Genomic DNA, 22,823 nt, shown 5'->3' on the forward strand with positions numbered 1-22,823 from the left:
GGTCTCTCTACTACAACTTTGCTCAAATCAGGCAATACACAGAGCTAAAGGGATTTTGTACACAAACTATTATTTGCTATACAACTTACATTATTTTGTAGATGATATCAGTTGAAAATCTACGAATGTGCTAATCATCAATGAAAAGACAGTAGCATGCAAACTCAAGAGTCATTACTAGTTTAAGAGGAAATTCTTACACTAACACAAAAGCTACAAATGGACAAAGAGAAAATTCAGAGAATTCATGTGCCATGAAACCTACAGTGATGTTAGGAAAACATTTTACTGATAAATTCAGTTCAATGCCATCGTAAATTTGCATGAGACCATGAATATATGTCTTTTAGATCTGAAACTGGTTTGAGGCTGGATTTTTTTTTTCTTTTTTTTTTTTTTTAAACTTGGGAATGATGAATGTGAACATGGTAAACTCAATACTTGACCACAGTGTGAGATTCACACAGCTGTGTCCAGAACCTAGAACAAAACCGTCCCCCATCTAGAAGCAGCCCGTTGACCTACATCCATCACCATGGACAGCGTTTGGTTAAGACTGGAGCCACAATGGTGCAAATCCTGGCTCCGGCCTTCATGGGCTCTGTGATCTAGGAGAACAATACTTAGCTTCTCTGTGGGTCATTTTCTATCTGTAAAACGAACAAAATAATAATGCCTCGTTTATAGGGATTTGTAAGGATGAAAACTCACAAAACGCTTGCTGGTTAATGAGACGATCTGCCTGCTATAGTGCACAAACACAACATGGTGTTTGTAACAGTGCCCATGTGAGCTTCTTTCTCCCAACTTTAAGTTCCTGAGACAGCTGACACAGCACTTCTGTAAGCTGGACAGAGCCAGAGATACTGCTGACTTGATTCAGAGGCAGCACCGCATCGAGAGGGCTCACTGGGAGGGCTATGTCTGCAACTGCGTCTCCCAAACTGTAGTCCACCCTCATCACATTCAGAAGAGATACTAACTTTTAAAGTCCTCCCCTACTTACACTGAATGAGCAGATAAATCTCAGTTTATCAAATATGTGTTTGATGTGGTACTTTAACATAGATACAATGCAAAATTAGTTAATCACTGAGAGCTAAGAATTTGATGATTAGATATTTCCAATAATTTTAATTATTTTGTTAAAAATAAAACTACTTTAACACTGCTTAGTGAACTAGAATTAAGACAGAAGGAGGGAAAAAAAGGAACCACACACACACACACACACACACACACGCATACAAAACCAGTCAATCAAAGCTGAACAGAATATAACAGGATAGCATGACCCAAAATACTCAGTGAATAGAATGAAAATTCTTTACCAAATCAAAAATAATTTTTAAGTACACAACAGTTTGAATACACATAGAACCATAGTATAATTGATTTTTAGTTTATAATCACACTTAATACTTTACTTCTTAAATAAGTGGCTTTGTACATATCTTTGCATCTGAGACAGGTAATGGATCTTTGGAAGAAATGTGCACATAATTAGCATAAATGTAGTAAAATACATTTCACTTAAAAACAATCAGTGGTATCCAAGGAGCAATAAGTTTTGCACTTAGGGTATTTAAAACATATGATTGATTAATTTATGACAATTAAAGCACAAAAATGTAAAGATCTAAACTTAAAAAGCATTTCTCACTTCAATACTTGTATTTAGGAAACGGGCTAAGACAGTCAAGCTGCTTGAATTCAGCAGCCTCTCTTAATATTTTTTCAAGAGCAAATCAAGAGAACACTTCTTGCCATGGCTGTATAATGGTGTGATTTCTGAAGGAAAAGACACAGATGCAGTCCTACCTCTTATCTAAAAGATGTGAACTTAGCCAAGTATCAAGAGGTATATAAACCACAGCTGCTTTTAGACAGGTCAATCTGGAAAAACAGAATGATGGGGAAAGTGTATATCTTCCCCCTCTGTAAATTAAGACTAAATCCCTATATCCCCAGTAGAACATGTGATCTCTTCAAAGAATGTGTATTTTCATTAATTATGCTTCTTGAAATAAAAACCTTAAATAAATGAGAAAAAGCAAAAAATAAAGAATTCTGTCTTTTCACCTAGACTGACTTTAAAAGCAGCATGATGTCCTGCGTACTGGCAGGACCAGCTGGATTCTGTGGGAAGAAACCACTCAGACTGAAGCAGGGTGCAGCAGCCACAACCTGAGCTCCTGTGTGTAGGAGCGTCTGATTCCCCAGCAGCAGAGCTCGTACAAGGGCTGAAGTGACAGCGCCAGGGGTCACAGGGTGGCTGCTCTACAAATGCACTGACTCTGAGATGGCAGTAGGGAAAGAAGAAAGGGAATCCTAGTCCAGATCTGGGAGCTGAGTAAAAACAGTGGCTTCACAGTGCCTGCCACTGTTATGCGCTTTGAGGTCGGCCTCTACGCTGCTAACCAAATCAGTCAGCGTCAGATCAAATGCATCTGTGAAACACCAGGGCCGTCAAAGCTTGGTGTCAGGAGCCGTGAAGGAAGCAGGAAGTCATGGAAATAGACAGTAGTGTAACTGTGTCAGTATCGAAACACATATTTGATGTTTTATCTGCACATGATCCCTAGCACAAGGCTGCCTGCCCTACGGGATTACCCTCAACCCTTTTACGAGACCTTCCTATGTCTAGTGAACACCTCCGGAGTCAGAAGTGTTAAGTCCTAAGAAATTAACATGTATTTACTACAAAGGGAGCTACTAAATGCCAAACTCAGCCCAGCAAATGGTAAAATTCTGCCCAAGAAAGAGATTTCTCCAGATGTGAAGATCAAACATGGAGTGAGCACAGACCTCCATGCACCTCTCTCTAGCGCAAGCAGATGATGGAGCCATCTATGAAAGCATGCAATATTTCTTTAAAAAAAAAATCAAAAGAAAAAAACCGTGATAAAATGACACGTTGAACGGTCACACACCACCAAGTTTCACTCTGTGCCCTGGGTCTACTGGCCTTGACTGAGATAATTTTGAAAGCTCTGAAAACCATCTCAAAAAGAATTTTTGATACTTTGAGTGAATGTTAATGTCACACAAGTCTGGAAATGTAGGAGAACTGGAGAAATTTACAAGAGTGTTTCCCAGGTTCAGCAAGACTGCCATTGTAAAGTGGCTTCATACCAATACTTGTGCTGCTTTGATGACTAATATTTAAGCAAACCATTTAAAACTGAGAGTTGCCTCATTTTTAATAATTGTGGCTTTCATTCTGCTTTCTCAAACGGACACAACTTAAAATACCACCATGAAGATGCTTATCCACTGCCTACTTCTGTCATACTTTCTCCCAATGAATCTCCACTTTGACAGAGCTCTAGCGGTGGTTGGGGATCAGAATCCAAGATGTCTAGAAATCATTCCAGTCTGGCAGAAGGAGTCTCAGTGCCATGGAGGCCAGTCTGTGACTTAGCGTTAGGCATTTATTACGTGACTGCTAGCTAGGTTTAATAGGAATAATGTTTGAGGTATGTGTATCTTTCAATTGTATCAATTTTTTAAAATAAGCATCGGGAGAAAAGGCAACGGAGGTAGAATAAAAAACGTGACACCAACAGGTTCCTGGTCAGCTACCATGGAGTGGCGTAGGGCACCTCGTCGTCCCACCATAATGGCAGTAAAGAAACAGTCCCATCTCTGTGCTGATACAAGGTACCTCAGGAATATACCTTGGGGACTTATCAAGGGAGATCAGCTTTTCCCCTTTTCTGAGCTACAGCTCCTAATTTTAGAGATTATAGAAGGAAAAGAAGAGCTTTACCACCGATTTTTCAAATGACAGAACTTCCCAAGGAAAGAGTATTTTAACTTCCAATTAAAGGTTTAAAAATGAGCAAGCAAGAAACTTTATCCTTTTCCTTCCCAAGGCCATGTATATCTAGTCAACCTCTCCTCTTGGTAGTGAGTCAGAAAGTCAAGTCAACAAGATGAGTAACATGTTTCTTTCAATTTAAGGACTCAATATTCGGAGAATCGTATCGTGTACAAGGTGCAGAAACCATGAGGGCCTCAGACTGCAATGCCAGCACGTGGGATGGTCTCTGGCCCACAGAACACCTCTGTGTGAGGGAGAACAGGGGGCCCTTTCCTATCGCTGGTTTCACTAGGGGTGACATCTGGTTGCCCTACGCTGCTGGCAGTGGGGGCAGAGTTCACTTCCTGAGCTGTGCGGGTCAGAACGGGCCTCATACAGAGTGGCCCGCATGCCCGGGCCACTCATTTGCCATGTGTCCTTCTAGGGTTATATAAGTGCACAAACATGGGAGCATGACAGCCCTGGGAGCAGGTATTAACCCTGTCACGGGTTTGAGATACACACACCATCTCATCACTTCATAGCTAGACCTCTAACAAATCCAGTGTCTCAGGGAAAACCTTACAAATCTCGTGTTTGAAGATACAGGTTAAAAAGTAAAAAGACCCTGATGAGAATTTTGCTTGTGTGGTTAGTAAGGAATGTATATGCTTTTGCTACACTATATATAGGCATTTCTTAAGCATATTTCTTTGCTAGCCAAAACTTGCTTTGAGTACAGGGTTCTATACTTTATATAAATAATCTCACTTAATCCTTAATCAAGTGAAATACATATTAATAGGCTCATATTACTGGCGAGGAATGAGGATCAGAGGTCACACAACAAAATAAACGCATGAAGTGGAATGGAAACTCTATTAACATGTAAGACCTGACCTCTTCCTGCCACACTACACTGCTTCTGAACTTGCAGTACTTATTTTATAAACTAGGCATAATTTTTGTATACCCAGTTGTAGTTGTAACATGCATACTTAGTATAAAAAATGTTTGTAAGAACCAACCAGAGGGACACCTGGTGGCTCAGTGGTTGAGCGTCTGCCTTTGGCTCAGGTCACAATCCCAGGGTCCCGGGATCGAGTCCCAATCGTGCTCCCCACAGGGAGCCTGCTTCTCCCTCTGCCTGTGTCTCTGCCTCTCTCTGTCTCTCATGAATAAACAAATAAAATCTTAAAAAAAGAACCAACCAGAATTAATAGAACTTGTATACTGGTTGTTTGATCTGTATATAAAATTTCATCTTGAAAAAAGAAAAAGGGAGGATGCTATAAATATGTGCAGTAAGGACACATACACATTAAACACAGAATACAGAATCTAACGTAGCAGTAAACGTGGGGCAGCTCATTAACTGCCCGTGGGAGCCAAGAGAGAAACTCCAACCTGAAGAGGAAGAAAGCTTAGAGGGGAAGGCCAATCCTAAAAGGTAAGAGGTAAAATCTCTTGCATGGAAAATGTATACGTGGTCCACAAACCAAAATGCTGTGGATTCAGCTGCACTTACTATGGGTTAATTACTAGGACAGCCTTCCAAACTAAGTCTATAAATTTCCAAGTGTTTGGGATTAGAATTTTCTATTACCTGGATTATTCTCAGTATATAATAAGCTATCAATGATCAATGTTTGGCTGGAGACAGGTTTAGATCACCTCACATTGTAATTATTAGGACTTGGCACCCAAAGTTTCTTTATTGGCAACAAAGCTCTACTTTTCTGAGAGGAAGTGAACAGAGATATTATTATAATAGAAACGTTCTCACTTAAGTTTTCAAGCACTTCTAGTGCACACAGATCGAATGGTAGCAGTGAAATTAAACGTCTTTTCTTCCATGTTTTTTATTTGTGGAAAATGTGCGTTTTCTTTCCTATAACTTTGAAGGCATGTGTTAAACTGATACGCACAGGATTAAAACTGAACAACTCCTCTAACATTTATGCTGGGGCTGCTCCCTGGACCGCTGCCCCAGAAAACATGCTGTCAGTTTCCTGCTCTGACACCTGACGGCGAGCGTATGTGCTGGCACATCCACCATAGAGCCGGAAAGGGAAATACATTTCACAATTCTTGGGAAATGTCCCCACAAAGAACCAATTTTAAGATTTTGTCATTTTTTTTAAATCATTTTAGAGAATCCATAATAAACACTCTCAAAACACCTACTTACTAAATTGATTTCTTTCAGAAAACCCCCCCCCAAAAATTGTATCTATTATATTTGAAACCTATCATCTTTAAATGATATTCCTTAGCAAAAATCAAGACTTTTCTAATCAAGGTATTAGAAATATCAAAGGCAAATAAAGGCAGGAATATTAAAATATTACACATGAAACCAATGTTTACCTAAAAAACAAATCCGTTTCTCTATGTGCCCAAGTATACAAGTATACAGTAAAAGATTAAAATGTCCTCACTTAGATGGGGAGTCAAAGTAAAAAGTAGGCAAAATAGAAAGAAAATTAACTTTGTCTTTCCTGATTTCTGCTGGAGTGTCACCGAACAGGCTTATGGTCACTGTCAGTGGGGACACCGTCCAAGGGGACCCTGACAGGTGGCTCTGGATGCAGATGACATCCAGCTCAGGGGCAGCTTTCCTGGGGAAGACAGACTCCCCTTCCCTCTGTCTGGATGGCATTACCATGATCCCGCATTATCTGTACTAACGTTTACTAAAGAAAACCACTAGTTACGTGTTCTATTTTTCAGATTCATGGTAACCTAGAAAGAGGAAGTAGGCTCTTTGTAGAGTAAGTTTTCCCTGAAAGAGGGAGGAAATTATCCATCTTGTCAAGGTAGGCCCTTCACTTTAATAAGAAACACTGAAGTGAACTATCCCTAAACTTCTAAAACTGAATCGCTATAGGTTGTAGTTAAATAACATTTAAAGACTTAAAGTCAACACCTGCAAGTTGATCAAACACAATATACTTACAATCTCATCTCCTGGCAGCCAGTACCCTTCCTGCTCAATACCAGCTTTGGAACCTTTGCAGCCCACTGTTAGGGTTTCGACAATGAGACCATCTTTCACAGCCAGGCTCAGCTGACGGGTGGTCTCTTTTGGATGCATACCGTGGACTCGAGACATATACCTGAGTACAGAGGAAAAACAGATTTAAAAACCCCTTAGGACTCCATAATACTTAAATAAATAAACAGAGGCGACTTCTTTCTCCTTTGAAACAGCTTGTTCTTCTGAGGCTGTACTGAAGAAACAGAGTCCTGAATACTTAAGTTTAATTATCATGCTATTTTCAACCTTAATTCTATTTGTATATTTAGAAAAATACTTGCTCAAAATAATCCTTAATCAGCAAAAAAAAAAAAAAAAAAAATCACTTAGCAGATTGTAGGCTAACATGTAGTTCTGGCCTCTGGAGCAATTGCCATGAACTTCCACTCTGCAAATTTTCAATTTAGAATTTTACCATCTCTAGTCACAAGACTTCAGAATATAAAATATTCTGACTCAAAACTCAGGAAAGGACACTAAAGGATGGATAAGAATTACATGAATGGCTGTCGACATAAAGAAACGAGAATGCATGCTGGGATCAATAAGGCAAAAATGTGATTTTCAATGAAATATACTTTGGATTGGATCACTAATGCATACACGACTCCCTGATTTATGTCACATGGTGTTTTATTTAATCTTTAAAAGTGTATTATTTCAAACACACTCTGGACCACAGAGAATGCTGCTGCAGGGTCCCTTGTATTCACCAATTCTATGAACTCATGTTAATGTGATGGCATATTTGCTTCATAGGTTGTTTCTTAAGGAAATAAAATGTTACAGATATGGTTGAATGAGTGCTATTTTCCCATTCTTTCCATTCAAATCCCAACACCCTCTACCAGGAAGCCACTGGACATCCAGACACAAGACACAGGACGAGGCGAACCTGGCCAGCCACAGCCCCCAGAGAGGTGCTGCGTGTGCAGCATGTGGGGGCGATGTGCACAGTCCTTGAGGAAATTCACCAGCACACCAGATTTTTATACCAAATTCATCTGACATTTCAGTATCAAAGCATTCACAACAAATCATTTCAGAAATGCAAGAGTTCATCATAGAACCAGCTTCCAAATTCAAGGGTACATGTCAACAAAGAAAAGTGGTGAACCCCAGCTGAGGACTGATATACGTGCAGTTTATAGAAGATAAGTGTTTTCTCTTTACGAGATCATAAACTTTTAACAGGCTCTACTCTGTCAATGCAGTTAGCGGGAGGGCTAAGAAGGAGAGGTGGGGAGGAGCATACTTCAGCTTTGACAAAGTTACGTGAGAGCACCACCAACCAGGCGAGAGAAAACTGGATGCGTGACTCTGTCATCCTAGCCGACTGACCCAGAGGGGACAAAGCTGGGGGCAGCTCCAGTCCGATGTATGAAATCAGTGCTAGCAGAAATCATCCACTCCAGTGTGGGAAGGGGGTTAGGGGGATGGCCGAGGTCAACATGTCCTAATGTCCTCATTGTTCATGGAAATGATCTCAAGAGTGAAGTATACCACCTAAAATGACAAAGGTAACCATCTGAAGAAACTCATAAAAAAACACATTATGTGGTAAAACATAAAAACACCAAAAGAAACAACAGGAACATGGGACGCCTGGGTGGCTCAGTGGTTGAGCATCTGCCTTAGGCTCAGGACACCATCTCAGGGTCCCGGGATCAAGTCCCACTTCGGGCTCCCCTCAGGGAGCCGAGCCTGCTTCTCCCTCAGCCTGTGTCTCTGCCTCTTTCCAGGTCACTCATGAATAAATAAAATCTTAAAAAAAAAAAAAAAAAAAAAAAACAGGACCAGAAAGCATAGAACATATGATGACAGGACCCAAACCAATGTGTAATAAATACAAACTGGCTAAACTCCACAGTATGAAACAGACTGATCACAACACCAAAAACGTGCGGTTTACACGATACATGTCTCACATGCCTCAGAGAAACTGCACAAGAACGGGCATAGGCACAAGAATGCAATCCAAACAAAGCAGGACTGACATGCAGTGAACAGGACTGGAATCCAGGACAAGAATTATTAAAGAAAAAAAAAAAAGACACACAGGGCATAGGTTGTTATAAAGCAAAGACTGTGAGAAATAAAGGAACTATTGACAGGAATACAGAATTATAAGACTTCACTTCTCTCCAGCCACAAAAACGTCCAGGCAGACAAACTAGGTATTCATACAGAAGACCTAATTAACAAGGCAGATCTAGTTAAGTTTATTCTGAAACTCAAAACATACCTTCAACAGGTCCAAGAAAAATTCATTAAAGTTGAGCATAAACCTGGACACAAAAACAAACTCATTTTATTTTATTCACTTGTTTTTTTTTTAAGATTTTATTTATTTATTCATGAGAGATACAAAGAAAAAGACAGAGACACAGGCAGAAGGAGAAACAGGCTCCATGCAGGGAGCCCGATGTGGGATTCGATCCCAGGACTCCAGGATCACGCCCTGGGCTGAAGGCAGGCACTCAACCACTGAGCCACCCAGGGGTCCCTCACTTGCTTATTTTAGAGAGAGGAAGAGTGTGTGAGCAGGGGAAGGAGCAGAGGGAGAGGGAGGAGGAAAGACCCTCAAGCAGACTCCATCTGTGTTCAGCACAGAGCCCCATGCAGGGCTTGATCCCAGGACTCTGAGATCATGACCTGAGCCGAAACCAAGAGTCAGATGTTTAACTGACTAAGCCACCCAGGTGCCTCCAAAAAAAACAATCTTATTTTTGGAAAACTCATAAACTAGTGAATCAAAAAGGTTATCTAAAAAGTGAAAAAAAAAATCTAAGCACAATGACATAAACGCTAAAGCAGTGCCATTTAAAAAACAACAACTGAAAACTAATATTAGTCCAAGAGCCTCTAAGGGAAAAACAGACATATCACTAGCTAATCTAATCAACAGTGAAGACACAAAGCACAAAAACATAAACTTAGAAATGTCTACAGAGCCACAGCCATATGTAACAAAGAAATTAAAATAATTATAAGCAACTACTTTGTTCATTTATGCACAAAAATAGAAGATAAACACTAATTTTCTAGGAAAATATAAATGACCAAAACTGGACCACAGAAAGAAACAGAATACTTGAAATGGATAATTCCAAAAGAAATTAATAGAGTAAGTTGGCAAAGAGCTTTCTCAGAAAAACACTAGCTAGGGATATATTCACAAGGCAATTTTATCAAACTCCTAAAGGCCAGACAACTCTAATGTGATTTAAACTTTTCTGGCACATAATAAAGAAGGAAAGCAAGGAATCTAGCATAATAATTGGTAACAAATCCCTACCAAGAAAAACACAAAAAAACTAGTGTCCTCTAAGAACACTATAAGAAAATCCTAAATTAAATATTTTAATAGACAAAATAATATCAATCATTAATATAAAACAGATGTTAATATATTAATACATTCAAAAATCAAAGTAATATACCATAACCAAGTGTTTAATTCCAGGATTTCTCCGAAGATTTATTATTATGAAGAAATCTAGAAATAGGATTCAGCCCATTAATAGATCAAAAGGGAGAAATCATGATGATTTCTGTATGTGTTAAAAGGCATTTAGTAAAATTCAACAGCCCACCCCTGACAAAACGGAACGAATCAATACTTCCTTAACCTGATTAGGAATATTCAATGATGTTTTTAACACTTTGCCAAAGGTAATAACCAGCACAGCTGGAATAAAGAAATGGGTGTAAAAGTTAGTAAAGATTTAAAGTGATCATTATTTGCAGATTACATATCCAGAAAACACAAGAAAATCAGATGACATACTATTTTGAATAACCAAATAATGTAATCAATTGTCTGTATACAAAATAATATACTAAAATTAATAGCATTCAAATATACAAGCCAAAAACACCAGAGATTTAACATAAGACCTCGATTATTTATAACAGTATTAAGAAAGACAGTAATACATAGTGGTAAGTAGAAAAAATGACAAGGTCTGTATGAAAAAAATTGTGGCTTGTGACAGACACAAGAGAAAATAAACAGATGGAAAGACATGCCTAATATTTAAATGTAAGACAACAAAATCCAAATTGCCTCTAAGATAATTTAAGTGTCACCACAAAGGGCACAAGTTAACTCTAAAGTTCTGTGTAGAATTAAAAAAGAACTTCTCAAGAAAATTCTTTCAGGGTAGTATAAGATTTTTTTTTAAAGATTTTATTTATTTATTCATAAGAGACAGAGAAAGAGGCAGAGACCCAGGCAGAGGGAGAAGCAGGCTCTCTGCGGGGAGCCCGATATGGGACTCGATCTAGGGACCCCAGGATCATGACCTGAGCCGAAGGCAGATGCTCAACTGCTGAGCCACACAGGCGCTCATAATATCAGATTTTAAAACATTAGAGCCAAAATAATTAAACTTGTACATGAACAGCAGCCCAATGGAATAAACACAAAGTCCAGAAAGAGACCAAAATTCACATTCTGATTATAACCAAAGTGCCATTTCAAATTAGTGGGGGAAAGATCGTTCAAACAACACACGACATTAGGACAAGGGGCTCATTCACTTGAAAAAGAATAAAGATGGAGTCCTACCTTAGTCTGTACCCCTAAGTAAATTTTGAATAGGTCAGATTTAAATAATAAAAGGAAAACCACAAAATTATTAGAAGAAAAATATGGGAGAGCAATCATGGTGTGAGAAAAACCTTCCTAAGATGAAACAAAAGCCACAGTGATTTAAGAAAAGACTGAAAAATTTACATAAAATTTATATATATTTATATAGCAATTTCTATATAGCAGAAAACCAGCATGATAATCAAAGTTAAAATAACAAATGCTGGGATCCCTGGGTGGCTCCGTGGTTTGACACCTGCCTTTAGCCGGGCCTGATCTGGAGACCCCGGATCGAGCCCCCCATCGGGCTCCCTGCCTGGAGCCTGCTTCTCCCTCTGCCTGTGTGTCTCTGCCTCTCTCTCTGTGTCTCTTATGAATAAATAAATAAAATCTTAAAAAAAAATCACAAATGCTAATCTGGGAAATACATTTGTAACATATGTAGCCAAAAGGTCTAACTTAAATTCTATATATTCTTAATATAGTTTTAAAAATCCTACCTAGTAAGAAAAACCACAAAATGACATTCTGTATCTGTCATATTCACCGGGACAGGGCTTGGCGGAAGGTATGTCACACGTTAACGTGTAAATGAGCGCCACCTCGGGGAGCAAACGTCTACTGAACATAGAAACATGTACACCTTGAAGCCAGCGGTTCCACTTCCAGAAATTCCTCCTATAGATAGACATGTATGAAATAATATATATATACAAGACAGGAAAGCCATCCTAGCATTGTTCACAACAAGACCAGAAAGGATCTGAACATAAGTGTTAGGGGATTGGCTAAATTATAATACAGCTATACCAAGAATTATTATATAATCATCAAAAAAATGAAGCAATGTTATATATAGTTAAAATAAAATAATAAAATAAAAGTTTTTATGTTTAAAAAATCAGGGTACACGGGTTAATACCTAACACATATAAAGGACCTACGACTCAATAACCAAGAGAAAAACAATCCAATTAAAAAATGGCAGAACCACCATTTGCTTCAACGTGGATGGAACTAGAGGGTATTATGCTGAGTGAAGTGTCAGTCGGAGAAGGACAAACATTATATGTTCTCATTCATTTGGGGAATATAAATAATAGTGAAAGGGAATATAAGGGAAGGGAGAAGAAATGTGTGGGAAATATCAGAAAGGGAGACAGAACGTAAAGACTGCTAACTCTGGGAAACGAACTAGGGGTGGTAGAAGGGGAGGAGGGCGGGGGGTGGGAGTGAATGGGTGATGGCACTGGGGGTTATTCTGTATGTTAGTAAATTGAACACCAATAAAAAATAAATTTAAAAAAATGGCAGAACCTATGAACACACACTTTCCCGAAGATGACATGAAGATGGCCGGCAGGTAGACTGACAGCAGCTGAACACTGCTGATCCTCAGGGTAACACAAATCAAAACCACACACACAAGAATATTATTCAGGCACAGAAAGAAATGAAATCGTGCCTGTTGTGACAACATGGATAACTCTCCAGTGGATCTTTAACTGACATGTGGAATCTTAAACACACATACACACACACACACACACACTCACTCTCACACCCCCCAAGCTCACAGACACAGAGAACAGACTGGTGGTTGTGTGTGTGTGAAATGGGTCAAAATGTATCAACTCTAAGCCACAAAATAAAGGTCGTGTGGGAAAATGTACAGCATTGTGTTAACAATACCTTATTGCATATTCAAAAGTTGCCCAGAGAATAGATCTTAAAAGTCCTCATCACAAGAAAAATTTTTTCTGACTATGCAATGTGATGAATATTAACTAGAATTATTGTGGTGATCATAGTACAGTCGACCCTTGAACAACACAAATTGTTAAGAGCGTCAACCCCTGGTACAGGCAAAAATCCACATACAACCCTGACTTCCCAAAATTTAAATACTAATAGCTCATTGTTGACCAGAAGCCTAACTGATAACATAAACACTCAGTTAACACATATTCTGCATGTTATATGGACTACATATTATATTCTTATAATAAGCTAGAAAAAAAAGGTTATTAAGAAAAATCATATGAAAAAATACGTTTGCAGTACTATCCCATCTTAAGAAAATACTCGTGTGTGAGTGGACCCCTTGTTGTTCAAGGGTCAGCAGTATATACAGATACTGAATCATTATGTTGAGTGCCTGAAACGAAGATGTTATTTGTAAATTATAACTCAATTTAAAAAAGGGAAAAAGTCGGTAAAAAAAAAAATAATGGTATAAAATGGTACAGTTTCTCTGTGCATTGATTTTATATCCTGCCACTTTGTCGAATTCCTGTATAAGCTCCAGCAATTCTGGGGTGGAGTCTTTTGGTTTTTCCATTTAGACTATCATGTCATCCACAAAGAGTCAAAGTTTGACTTCTTCTCTGACAATTCAGATGACTTCTATTTCTTTTTGTTGTCTGACTGCCGAGGCTCAGATTTCTAGGACTATGTTGAACAGCACTAGTGAGAGCCGGCATCCCTGTCGTGTTCCTGATCTTAGCTCTCAGTTTTTCCCCACTGAGAATGATTATTCGCCGTGGGCCTTTCATAGGCGGCTTTTATGATATTGAGGTACGTTCCCTCAATCCCTATGATGCAGAGAGTTTTAATCAGGAAAGGACGCTGTATTTTGTCAAATGCCTTTTCTGCATCTACTGAGAGGATCATCTGGCTCTTGTCCTTTCTTTTATTAATGTGGTGTATCACACTGATTTGTGGATGTTGAACCCTGGATAAATCCCACTGAGTCATGGTAAACAATCCTTGGAACGTACTACTTTTTCTTTTATTAATGTGGTGTATCACACTGATTTGTGGATGTTGAACCCTGGATAAATCCCACTGAGTCATGGTAAACAATCCTTGGAACGTACTACTGTTGGATCTTATTGGCTAGTATACTGGTGAGAGTTTTTGTATCTGTGTTCATCAGGGATATTGGTAATTCTCCTTTTTTGGTGGGTGGGGTCTTTGAGTTGGGGAATGAGTTTGGAAGTTTTCCTTGTGTTTCTATTTTTTGAAACAGCTTCAGAAAAATAAGTATCAATTCTTCTTTAATGTTTGGTAGAATTCCCTTGGGAAGCCATCCGGCCCTGGCCTCATTTGTTGGGAGATTTCTGATTATGCTTCAATTTCCTTGCTGGTTATGGGTCTTAAGGTTTTCTGTTTCTTCCTATTTCAGTTTTGGTAGTATATATGTTTCTATGAATGCATCCATTTCTTCCAGATTGCCTAATTTGTTGGCATATAGTTGCTCATAACATAGTTCTTATAATTTTATTTCTTCAATATTGGTTGTGATTTTTCCTTTTCATCCATGATTTTATGTATTTGGGTTTTTTTTTTTTTTTTTTTTTTTTTTGGGTCCTTTCTCTTTTCTTTTTGATAAGTCTAGTCAGGGGTTTATCAATCCTATTAATTCCTTCAAAGAATCAGCTCTTCGTTTCATTGATCGGTTGCATTTCTAAACACTAACAATGAGACAGAAGAAAGAGAAATTAAAGAATCAATCCCAAAAAAATTACATCCAAAACCGTATGATACCTGGGAATAAACCTAACGAAAAACGCAAAGGATCTGCACTCAGAAAACTAAACAACACTCATGAAAGAAACTGAGGAAGACACAAAGAAATGGAAAAACATTCCATGCTCATGGATTTGAAGAACAAATACTGTTAAAATGTCTATGCTACCCAGAGCAATCTATACATTCAATGCAATATCTATCAAAATATCATGTTGTTGTTTTTTTTTCCACAGAGTTGGAACAAATAATCCTAAAATTTTGTATGGAACCAGAAAAGACCCCAAATAAACAAATCTTTAAAAAAAATAAAAATAAAAAAAATAAAGATTTATTTTTGTTTATTTATGATAGACAGAGAGAGAGAGAGAGAGAGGCAGAGACACAGGCAGAGGGAGAAGCAGGCTCCATGCAAGGAGCCCGACACGGGACTCGATCCTGGGACTCCAGGATAATGCCCTGGGCCAAAGGCAGGCGCGAAACCACTGAACCACCCAGGGATCCCCTATATTTGCAAATGTCTTATCAGATAAATGGCTAGTATCCAAAATCCATAAAGAACCTATCAAACTCAACATCCAGAGAACAAATAATCCAATCAAGAAATGGGCAAAAGACATGAACAGACATTTCTCCAAAGAAGACAGACAAGTGGCCAACAAACATATGAAAAACTGCTCAACATCACTCGGCATCAGGGAAACATGAATCACAACCACAAGATACCACCTCATACCAGTCAAAAAGGCTAAAATGAGTAAGTCAAGAAAAAACATGTTGGTGAGTGAGGATATGGAGAAAGCGGAACCCTCTTACACTGCTAGTGGGAACACAAGCCGGTGCAGCCACTCTGGAAAAGAGTATGGAGGGTCCTCGAAAAGTTAAAATTGTGCTACTCAACGACCTAGCAATTGTACTACTCGGTATTTACCCGAAAGATACAGATATAGTGATCTGAAGGGGCACCTGCACCCCAATGTTCATAGCAGCAATGTCCATAACAGCCAAACTGTGGAAGAAGCCAAGATGTCCTTGGACAGATGAATGGATAAAGAAGATGTAGTATATATAGACAATGGAATATTATTCAGCCACCGAAAAGAAAGAAAAGAAAAGAAAAGAAAAGAGAAAAAAGAAAGAAAAAAAGAAAAGAAAAGAGAAAAAAGAAAAGAGAAAAAAGAAAGAAAAAAGAAAAGAAAAGAAAAGAAAAGAAAAGAAAGAAAAGAAAAGAAAAGAAAAGAAAAGAAAAGAAAAGAAAAGAAAAGAAAAGAAAAGAAATCTTGCCATTTGCAACAAAGTGGATGGAACTAGAGGGTATTACACTGAGCTAAATAAGTCAATCAGAAAAAGGCAATTATCAAAAAAAATAAAAATAAAAAAAAATAAAAAGAAAAAGGCAATTATCATATGATCTCACTTATATGTGGAATTTAAGCAACAAACAGGATTGTAGGGTAAGACAGGAAAAAATAAAACAAGATGAAATTAGGAAGACAAACCATATGAGAATCAACTCTAAGAAACAAACTGAGGTGGCTGGAGGGAAGGTTAGGGATGGGGTAACTGGGTGATGGGCATGAGGGAGGGCACATGATATGATGAGCACTGAGTGTTATATACAACTGATGGATCACTGACCTCTACCTCTGAAACCAATAATACATTATATGTTAATTAATCTAATTTAAATTTTTAAAAATATAGAAGATACAGTTTCTCAAAAACATTCTATAACCATGTGTGTGCTTGCACAAGAGTTCTAGAGGTGGATCTAAGAGCCATCGAGAGAGGCCCCTTCTGAGAAGAACCAACTGACTCAGCAAGCAGGCGCAGGGTGAAGACCTCTTTCCACAGTGTCCTCTTCAGGACTTTGTCCCTCTATTATTAGCTGGAGACTGCTGTTCCTTTTCAAAAGGAGCTACCAGGGGATCCCTGGGTGGCTCAGCAGTTTGGCGCCTGCCTTTCGCCCAGGATGTGGAGTCTTGGGATCAAGTCCCACATCGGGCTCCCTGCATGAGGCCTGCTTCTCCCTCTGCCTGTGCCTCTGCCTCTCTTTCTCTGTGTCTCTCAAGAATAAATAAATAAAACATTAAAAAAAAAAAAAACTTCAACAAATAAAAAGAAAAACAAAAACAAAATACAAAAGGAGCTACCATCTCCCAACCCTGCAGCCATGTCGGCAAGCTCCTCTCTCCTACAGCCACTTGCCAGGCTGGGGCAGTCCCCCATTTCCTCTCAAACTCGTCTTGTCTCTTCTTGTTCATTTATTCCTCCATAATAATTTTAAAATTAGTTTGCCAAGATCCATGAAAATGGAAGAAATTTTGTTAATTTGAGAAGAAACATCATTACAATACTAAGTCTTTCTTCGGATAAACTTGGTTCATTTATATCTTCTATGTAACAAAGTTTTCTCCCTAAAATTTTTGCACCCTTTCTGTGATTCTCCCTAGGTACTGTGTCTTTTTGTTTCTTTTGAGAAAGGGATTTTATTTTATGTATTATTTTCTGGCTGGTGGTTTCTAGTATATTTGAGAAACCATGCTCACCTCTCACTGGGACCTGTAGCACAACACTGCCAGGTAGGAATGGTGGGTATCCTTGTCTCAGATTTTGCAAAGGAATCTTATAATAGTTCACCATTAACTTGACACTTGCTGAAGGTTACTGGTAGATGTATTTTATCAAACATAAATAAACACAATTACAAGTATGATGCTTGCTACAGGATACTAGTAGCTCCGCCTTATTAGAGAAATTCCTTTTCAGTCCCAGTTCGCGATTTTGTTTTATTTTAACAAGAATGGCATTAAGTCTTACTATTCTTTGATGTACGTTAATCCACTTTTACCATACACTATGCATACAAACAGCTGTAGAACATGCCTACGACACAAGAAGAGTTGTTTTCTCTTTAGCGGCAGCATGCTGGGCTCAAAGAGAAGCAGAGTCAGTTGAAGGCAGTCCTTGCAGGTTGAGGGGGAACACAAGGTGAGAGAGGGCATGGGGCAGACTCAGGAAGCCCCTGCACAGGGACAGGATGACCAGGAGAACACAGGGATGAAGGACAGGTTCTCCCTAGCACACGGAACCACAAGAACTGTGATCGGTGCACAACAGTGCTTCCTCCCAGTAGCATCACAGCCTGGAGACAGAAAGGCTCCAGGGAAGGCCTTGTATTTTCTGAATGAGAAGTTTGGGTTTACGCAATTTAGAACGAAGTTAGTGATTAGTACTAATTTAAAAGCTTCGTCTAGGGGCGCCTATGTAGCTTAGTCGGTTTAAAAAAATAAATAAATCTTTAAAAAATAGTGTCATCCAAAGGCTAAGAATACGCACTCGTCATTTTTTTTTAAAGATTTATTTTTATTTATTTATGATAGACATAGAGAGAGAGAGAGAGAGGCAGAGACACAGGCAGAGGGAGAATCAGGCTCCATGCTGGGAGCCCGACGTGGGACTCGATCCCGGGACTCCAGGATCACGACCCCGGGCCAATGGCAGGCGCAAAACTGCTGAGCCACCCAGGGATCCCCTGCACTCATCATTTAAACTACTAGTTCAGCATCTGAATCTTTACAGATAGGTACTACTTACTTTCCTCTAAGGAGTTAGACTCACAGGACCTATTTGCTGAACTATCGGCAGCTGCAGCCAGAAAAGGGTAGGAGCAGATGACAAATTATTTTATTATTTTTTAAAGATTTTATTTTGAAAGAGAGTGCATGAGTACAAAGGGGGTGGTGGGGAGCAGAGGGAGAGGGGGAGAAGCACACTCCCTGCCAAGCACGGAGCCGGACGTGGGGCTCAGTCCCTCGACCCTGAGATCATGACCTGAGCCAAAATAAAAAGTCAGACACATAACCAATTGAGCCACCCAGTTGAGGCACCCTGACAAATTATTTTAGATATTGCTTTGCATAAAATTGATACTCAATAACTGTTTCTTGGGGATCCCTGTGTGGCTCAGCAGTTTAGGGCCTGCCTTCAGCCCAGGGCATGATCCTGGGGTCCTGGAATCGAGTCCCACATCGGGCTCCCTGAATGGAGCCTGTTCCTCCCTCTGCCTGTGTCTCTATCTCTCTCTCTGTGTCTCTCATGAATAAATAAATAAAATCTTTAAAAATAAGTAAATAAATACTTCTTGGATATATAAATAAGTAACAGAATTTCAATGTCATCTTTTAAATCTTTTATTTCAAATTAATTCCACACTTGCAGAAGACTTACAAAAACAGTACAGTCCCCATTCCCTTTACCCAGATGTATCTAATGTTAACTTCTTAAATAAAAAGTATAATTATCAAAAGTTATTAATTTTTCCTTTAAAAAGTTATTTTTTAATTGAGACATAATTCACATAGAACATAGTTACAGGTATATGAGATAAGGATGCAGTATTTGTATATGCTGCAAAATAATCCCACAGTAAGTGTGGCTGACACACAGTACTTCTTAGACTCCTAATTAATGCTGCACAATGTAGCCCACTGGACTTTATACCACAGACTTTATTCAGGCTTTCCAGGTTTTCCACTATTCTTTTCCCATACCATAGGCCAGATTCAGGATGTCTCAATATAGGATTTTATGAGTGTAGAAAGCATCCAGAAATGAAAGATGTTATCATAAAAAGAAGTTTTAAGAAGGAGGAACAATGGGTAATGACAAGCTCTGCCCCACATTAGGGTAGTTTATCAGGGGCAGGGACAATACTGAGGGGGCACTCAATCTTACTACTTCTGTCGGTACCGACAACTTATTAACAATGCAGCTGGACAGAAACATTAAACAAAAGATCAAAACATCTAGACATAGGTCCAAGTACACAAAAATCTCAGTACTGAAAGACAAGCATTAGAAAAGAAGGAAAAATGTAATAATATTTCCCAAGTGACTGTAGAACAAGCCAATGGCAGTCTGGATAAATATAATCCAGATGTGCATCACAAATTCTAAGTCAGATATTTAAATATAATGCAAAAGAAGGAGTTGGAACTGTTTTTTCAGTATTAGGGGCTAAGTATGAACTAAAACAATGGAAGAAACAAGGGAAAAGAGCTTTAAATACATAAAATTAAGATCGCAAAATCTAAGAGTAAGAAAACTCAAACAGGAAACAATGGATTAGCAAAACGACAGGGCCCATACGAGGGAAGGGTTAATACGTACCTACCAACATGGCTGGAGGGTTCCTCTTGCGCGTGTGGTCCACGCAGCACATCCAAAACAGAAGACCTCTGGTTAACGTTCACTGTGATACAATCACCAGGGAGTCGGCAACATCAACTGACACAAGCTCATAAAGCAATGCCTGAACGTGAACAAGCCCTACTCCGTGCTTTTAAGACAACAGTGATTCTCACAGTGTTCCAGGCCAACGTGCGCCAGGCAAGCTTAAGATCGTCCACAGGCCCGAGTCAAGCACGTGCAGAGCCTACGTAGGTGACCTTCAAGATAATAAAGGGTCCCAGCCCACGGCTCCCTTCCTCGGCCCGTCAGGCAGCTTTATCCCATGAGAAAAACACATATGTTAATATGCAGGTTGAGGTCACGCCAGGCCTCCCGCTGTCGTACACACTGCCGACCCGTCACAGGGGCCCATCTTCAACCAATCAGGAGGCAGTGCTAGCCAACGGTTTGAGACGCACGGACGGTGGCCCACCTGGTGTAAGTCATGAAACAGTAAATGTCTAGTATTTAAATTCAATTTCTCTGGACTTCCTCAGTAAGTTTTAATTCTCCCCCATCCTCCCCTGTACTCTGCCCCCAAGTCTTGGCTAGGATACTGCTCCCCACTGCTGCTCAGCACACTCCTCGACGCAGCTCTCCAAGTCCCAAGACAATACCTGCACAGTTAAGCGGTAAACTGCCACTGCTGATTTAACACGGTCACAAAAGAGATCTCACAAGTGCTCATTTCCTAAAAGTGATTATCTACCTTCAATCCTTCTAACGATGATTCAATCTCTTTAACTGTAACACGCTGTTGGAAACACACATCCCGGGAGATGACACACTAGCGCAAACAGTATGGATACAACCCACCACCAAGGCACGGACGTTGTCTCTGTCCACAACACACCACACCGAACGCCTCCCACCATCGAGGAATCTGGAGGTCTTCATCTGGATGAAGGTGTAGACCTGTTCCACGTGAGCGCAGGCCAGGCTGGGAAAGTGAGTCCTGCCTCCTGGTCCCACGACCTAATGTCTGCCAGCCGCCCGTGCTTGGGCTCAGGCCCCAAAGAGACCCACGTGAGAAATCAGCACGAGGACACGAGATCAAAGCTGACCTGCACATGGGCCCAATCTCTGAGTGTAGAAGCCATGGGAGCCGCAGGAGAAGGGTCAGAATCTCCGACCACGTCGGAAGTGGGGAACTCCTCAGTCACCAACATCACCAAGCACATCTGGCCAGCACCTGGGGCCATTAGCACCTGACTGGCGGATGCCGGGCCCCGGAGCCCGCATCCCCCCTAGCATCCCCCCTCGCAGACCCCCCGCATCCCCCCTAGCATCCCCCCATGCAGATCCCCCCACATCCCCCCTCGCAGACCCCCCGCATCCCCCAGCAGACCCCTTGCATCACCCTAGCATCTCCCTCACATCCCCCCTCATCCCCCCTCACAGACCCCCCACATCTCCCTAGCATCTCCCTCGCATCCTCCCATATCCCCCCTCACAGACCCCCCACATCCCCCTGCATCCCCCCGCAACCCCCCATGTCCCCCCTCGCAGGCCCCCCACATCCCCCTAGCATCCCCCCTGCATCCCCCCGTTCCCCCCTCGCAGACCCCCCACATCCCCCCTGCATCCCCCCGCAACCCATGTCCCCCCTTACAGACCCCCCACATCCCCCCTGCATCCCCCCACAACCCCCCATGTTCCCCCCCTCGCAGACCCCCCGCATTCCCCCTAGCATCCCCCCACGCAGACCCCCCCACATCTCCCTAGCATCTCCCTCGCATCCCCCCTAGCATCCCCCTGCATCCCCCCCGCATCACCCCCTCGCAGACCCCCCACATCCCCCTAGCATCTCCCTCGCATCCCCCCAGCAGAACCCTTGCATCCCCCTAGCATCTCCCTCGCATCCCCCCTGCAGACCCCCTACATCCCCCTAGCATCTCCCTCGCATCCCCCCTGCATCCCCCCGCAACCCCCCATGTCCCCCCTCACAGACCCCCCCGCATCCCCCCTAGCATCTCCTTCGCATCCCCCCGCAGACCCGGGGGCGCAGTGGCGGGAGAACGTGCACTACACGAGCACCCCTTGGCTCAGCCCCCGCACACTTGTGCTCCCCGCGCTCTGCAGGAGACAGACCCCCCCCCCAGAGACTTGGGGGAAACCAACAGGAAATGGGAAACGTGCTGGTTTTTCTACATCCTTTCATAATTCTTGTAGTTTAAGCCTGTTAAAATCTTAACTTCCCTCATTTTTGAACTAGTGAAAATGATTTACAGGGCTCACCGACAGACACCTTGAAGGTTTGGGGGGTATCAATTAACAACCAAAAAAAGAAATCTCCATTTTTTCCCATCAATTGTCAAGGTAGTAAAAGACTTGTTTCAAAATCTGCTCCATTTACCCCAACAGCACACTGTCAATTATTACATTATTTGTGTGCAACTTTAATTAAAATCAGTAAACTCTTGAGTTACGTCACGGTTAGATGGAAACTTAGAAAGTATCAGGCAGTTTTCACCTAGAGGAAAAGACCTTCTTCCGTGACGCAGGGCCCCCCGAGCCTCTGGGTAACACGGGCCCTTTCCAACAGGCCGACTGTGGCCACTGGGCCTCGATCGCAGGGAGTGATGCCCCCGTGCCCCCCGCAGCACGCGAGCCCCTGC

General features: G+C 40.9%; 1 protein-coding gene and 1 pseudogene across 25 annotated transcripts in view; one reads left to right on the forward strand and one right to left on the reverse strand.

The window, feature by feature from the left end:
• The window catches only part of ZMYND11 (zinc finger MYND-type containing 11), a 131,045-nt gene that overhangs the window by 39,219 nt on the left and 69,003 nt on the right, over window positions 1-22,823 (reverse strand). For 13 of the 25 annotated variants that reach the window (XM_035713156.2, XM_035713160.2, XM_035713159.2 and 10 more), the window contains exons 4-5: window positions 20,146-20,227; window positions 6,765-6,924 (exon numbers count right to left, since the gene is read on the reverse strand). In XM_035713156.2, the coding sequence (XP_035569049.1) occupies window positions 6,765-6,924; window positions 20,146-20,227 (242 nt within the window). The remainder of the gene's footprint in view (window positions 1-6,764; window positions 6,925-20,145; window positions 20,228-22,823) is intronic. The other 12 variants (XM_049101472.1, XM_025445562.3, XM_025445561.3 and 9 more) reach the window with 1 other exon arrangement.
• The window catches only part of LOC112658885 (60S ribosomal protein L17-like), a 384,311-nt pseudogene that overhangs the window by 21,654 nt on the left and 339,834 nt on the right, over window positions 1-22,823 (forward strand).

Source organism: Canis lupus, chromosome 2 (genome assembly GCF_003254725.2).
Source record: "Canis lupus dingo isolate Sandy chromosome 2, ASM325472v2, whole genome shotgun sequence".
NCBI classification, from domain to species: domain Eukaryota; kingdom Metazoa; phylum Chordata; class Mammalia; order Carnivora; family Canidae; genus Canis; species Canis lupus.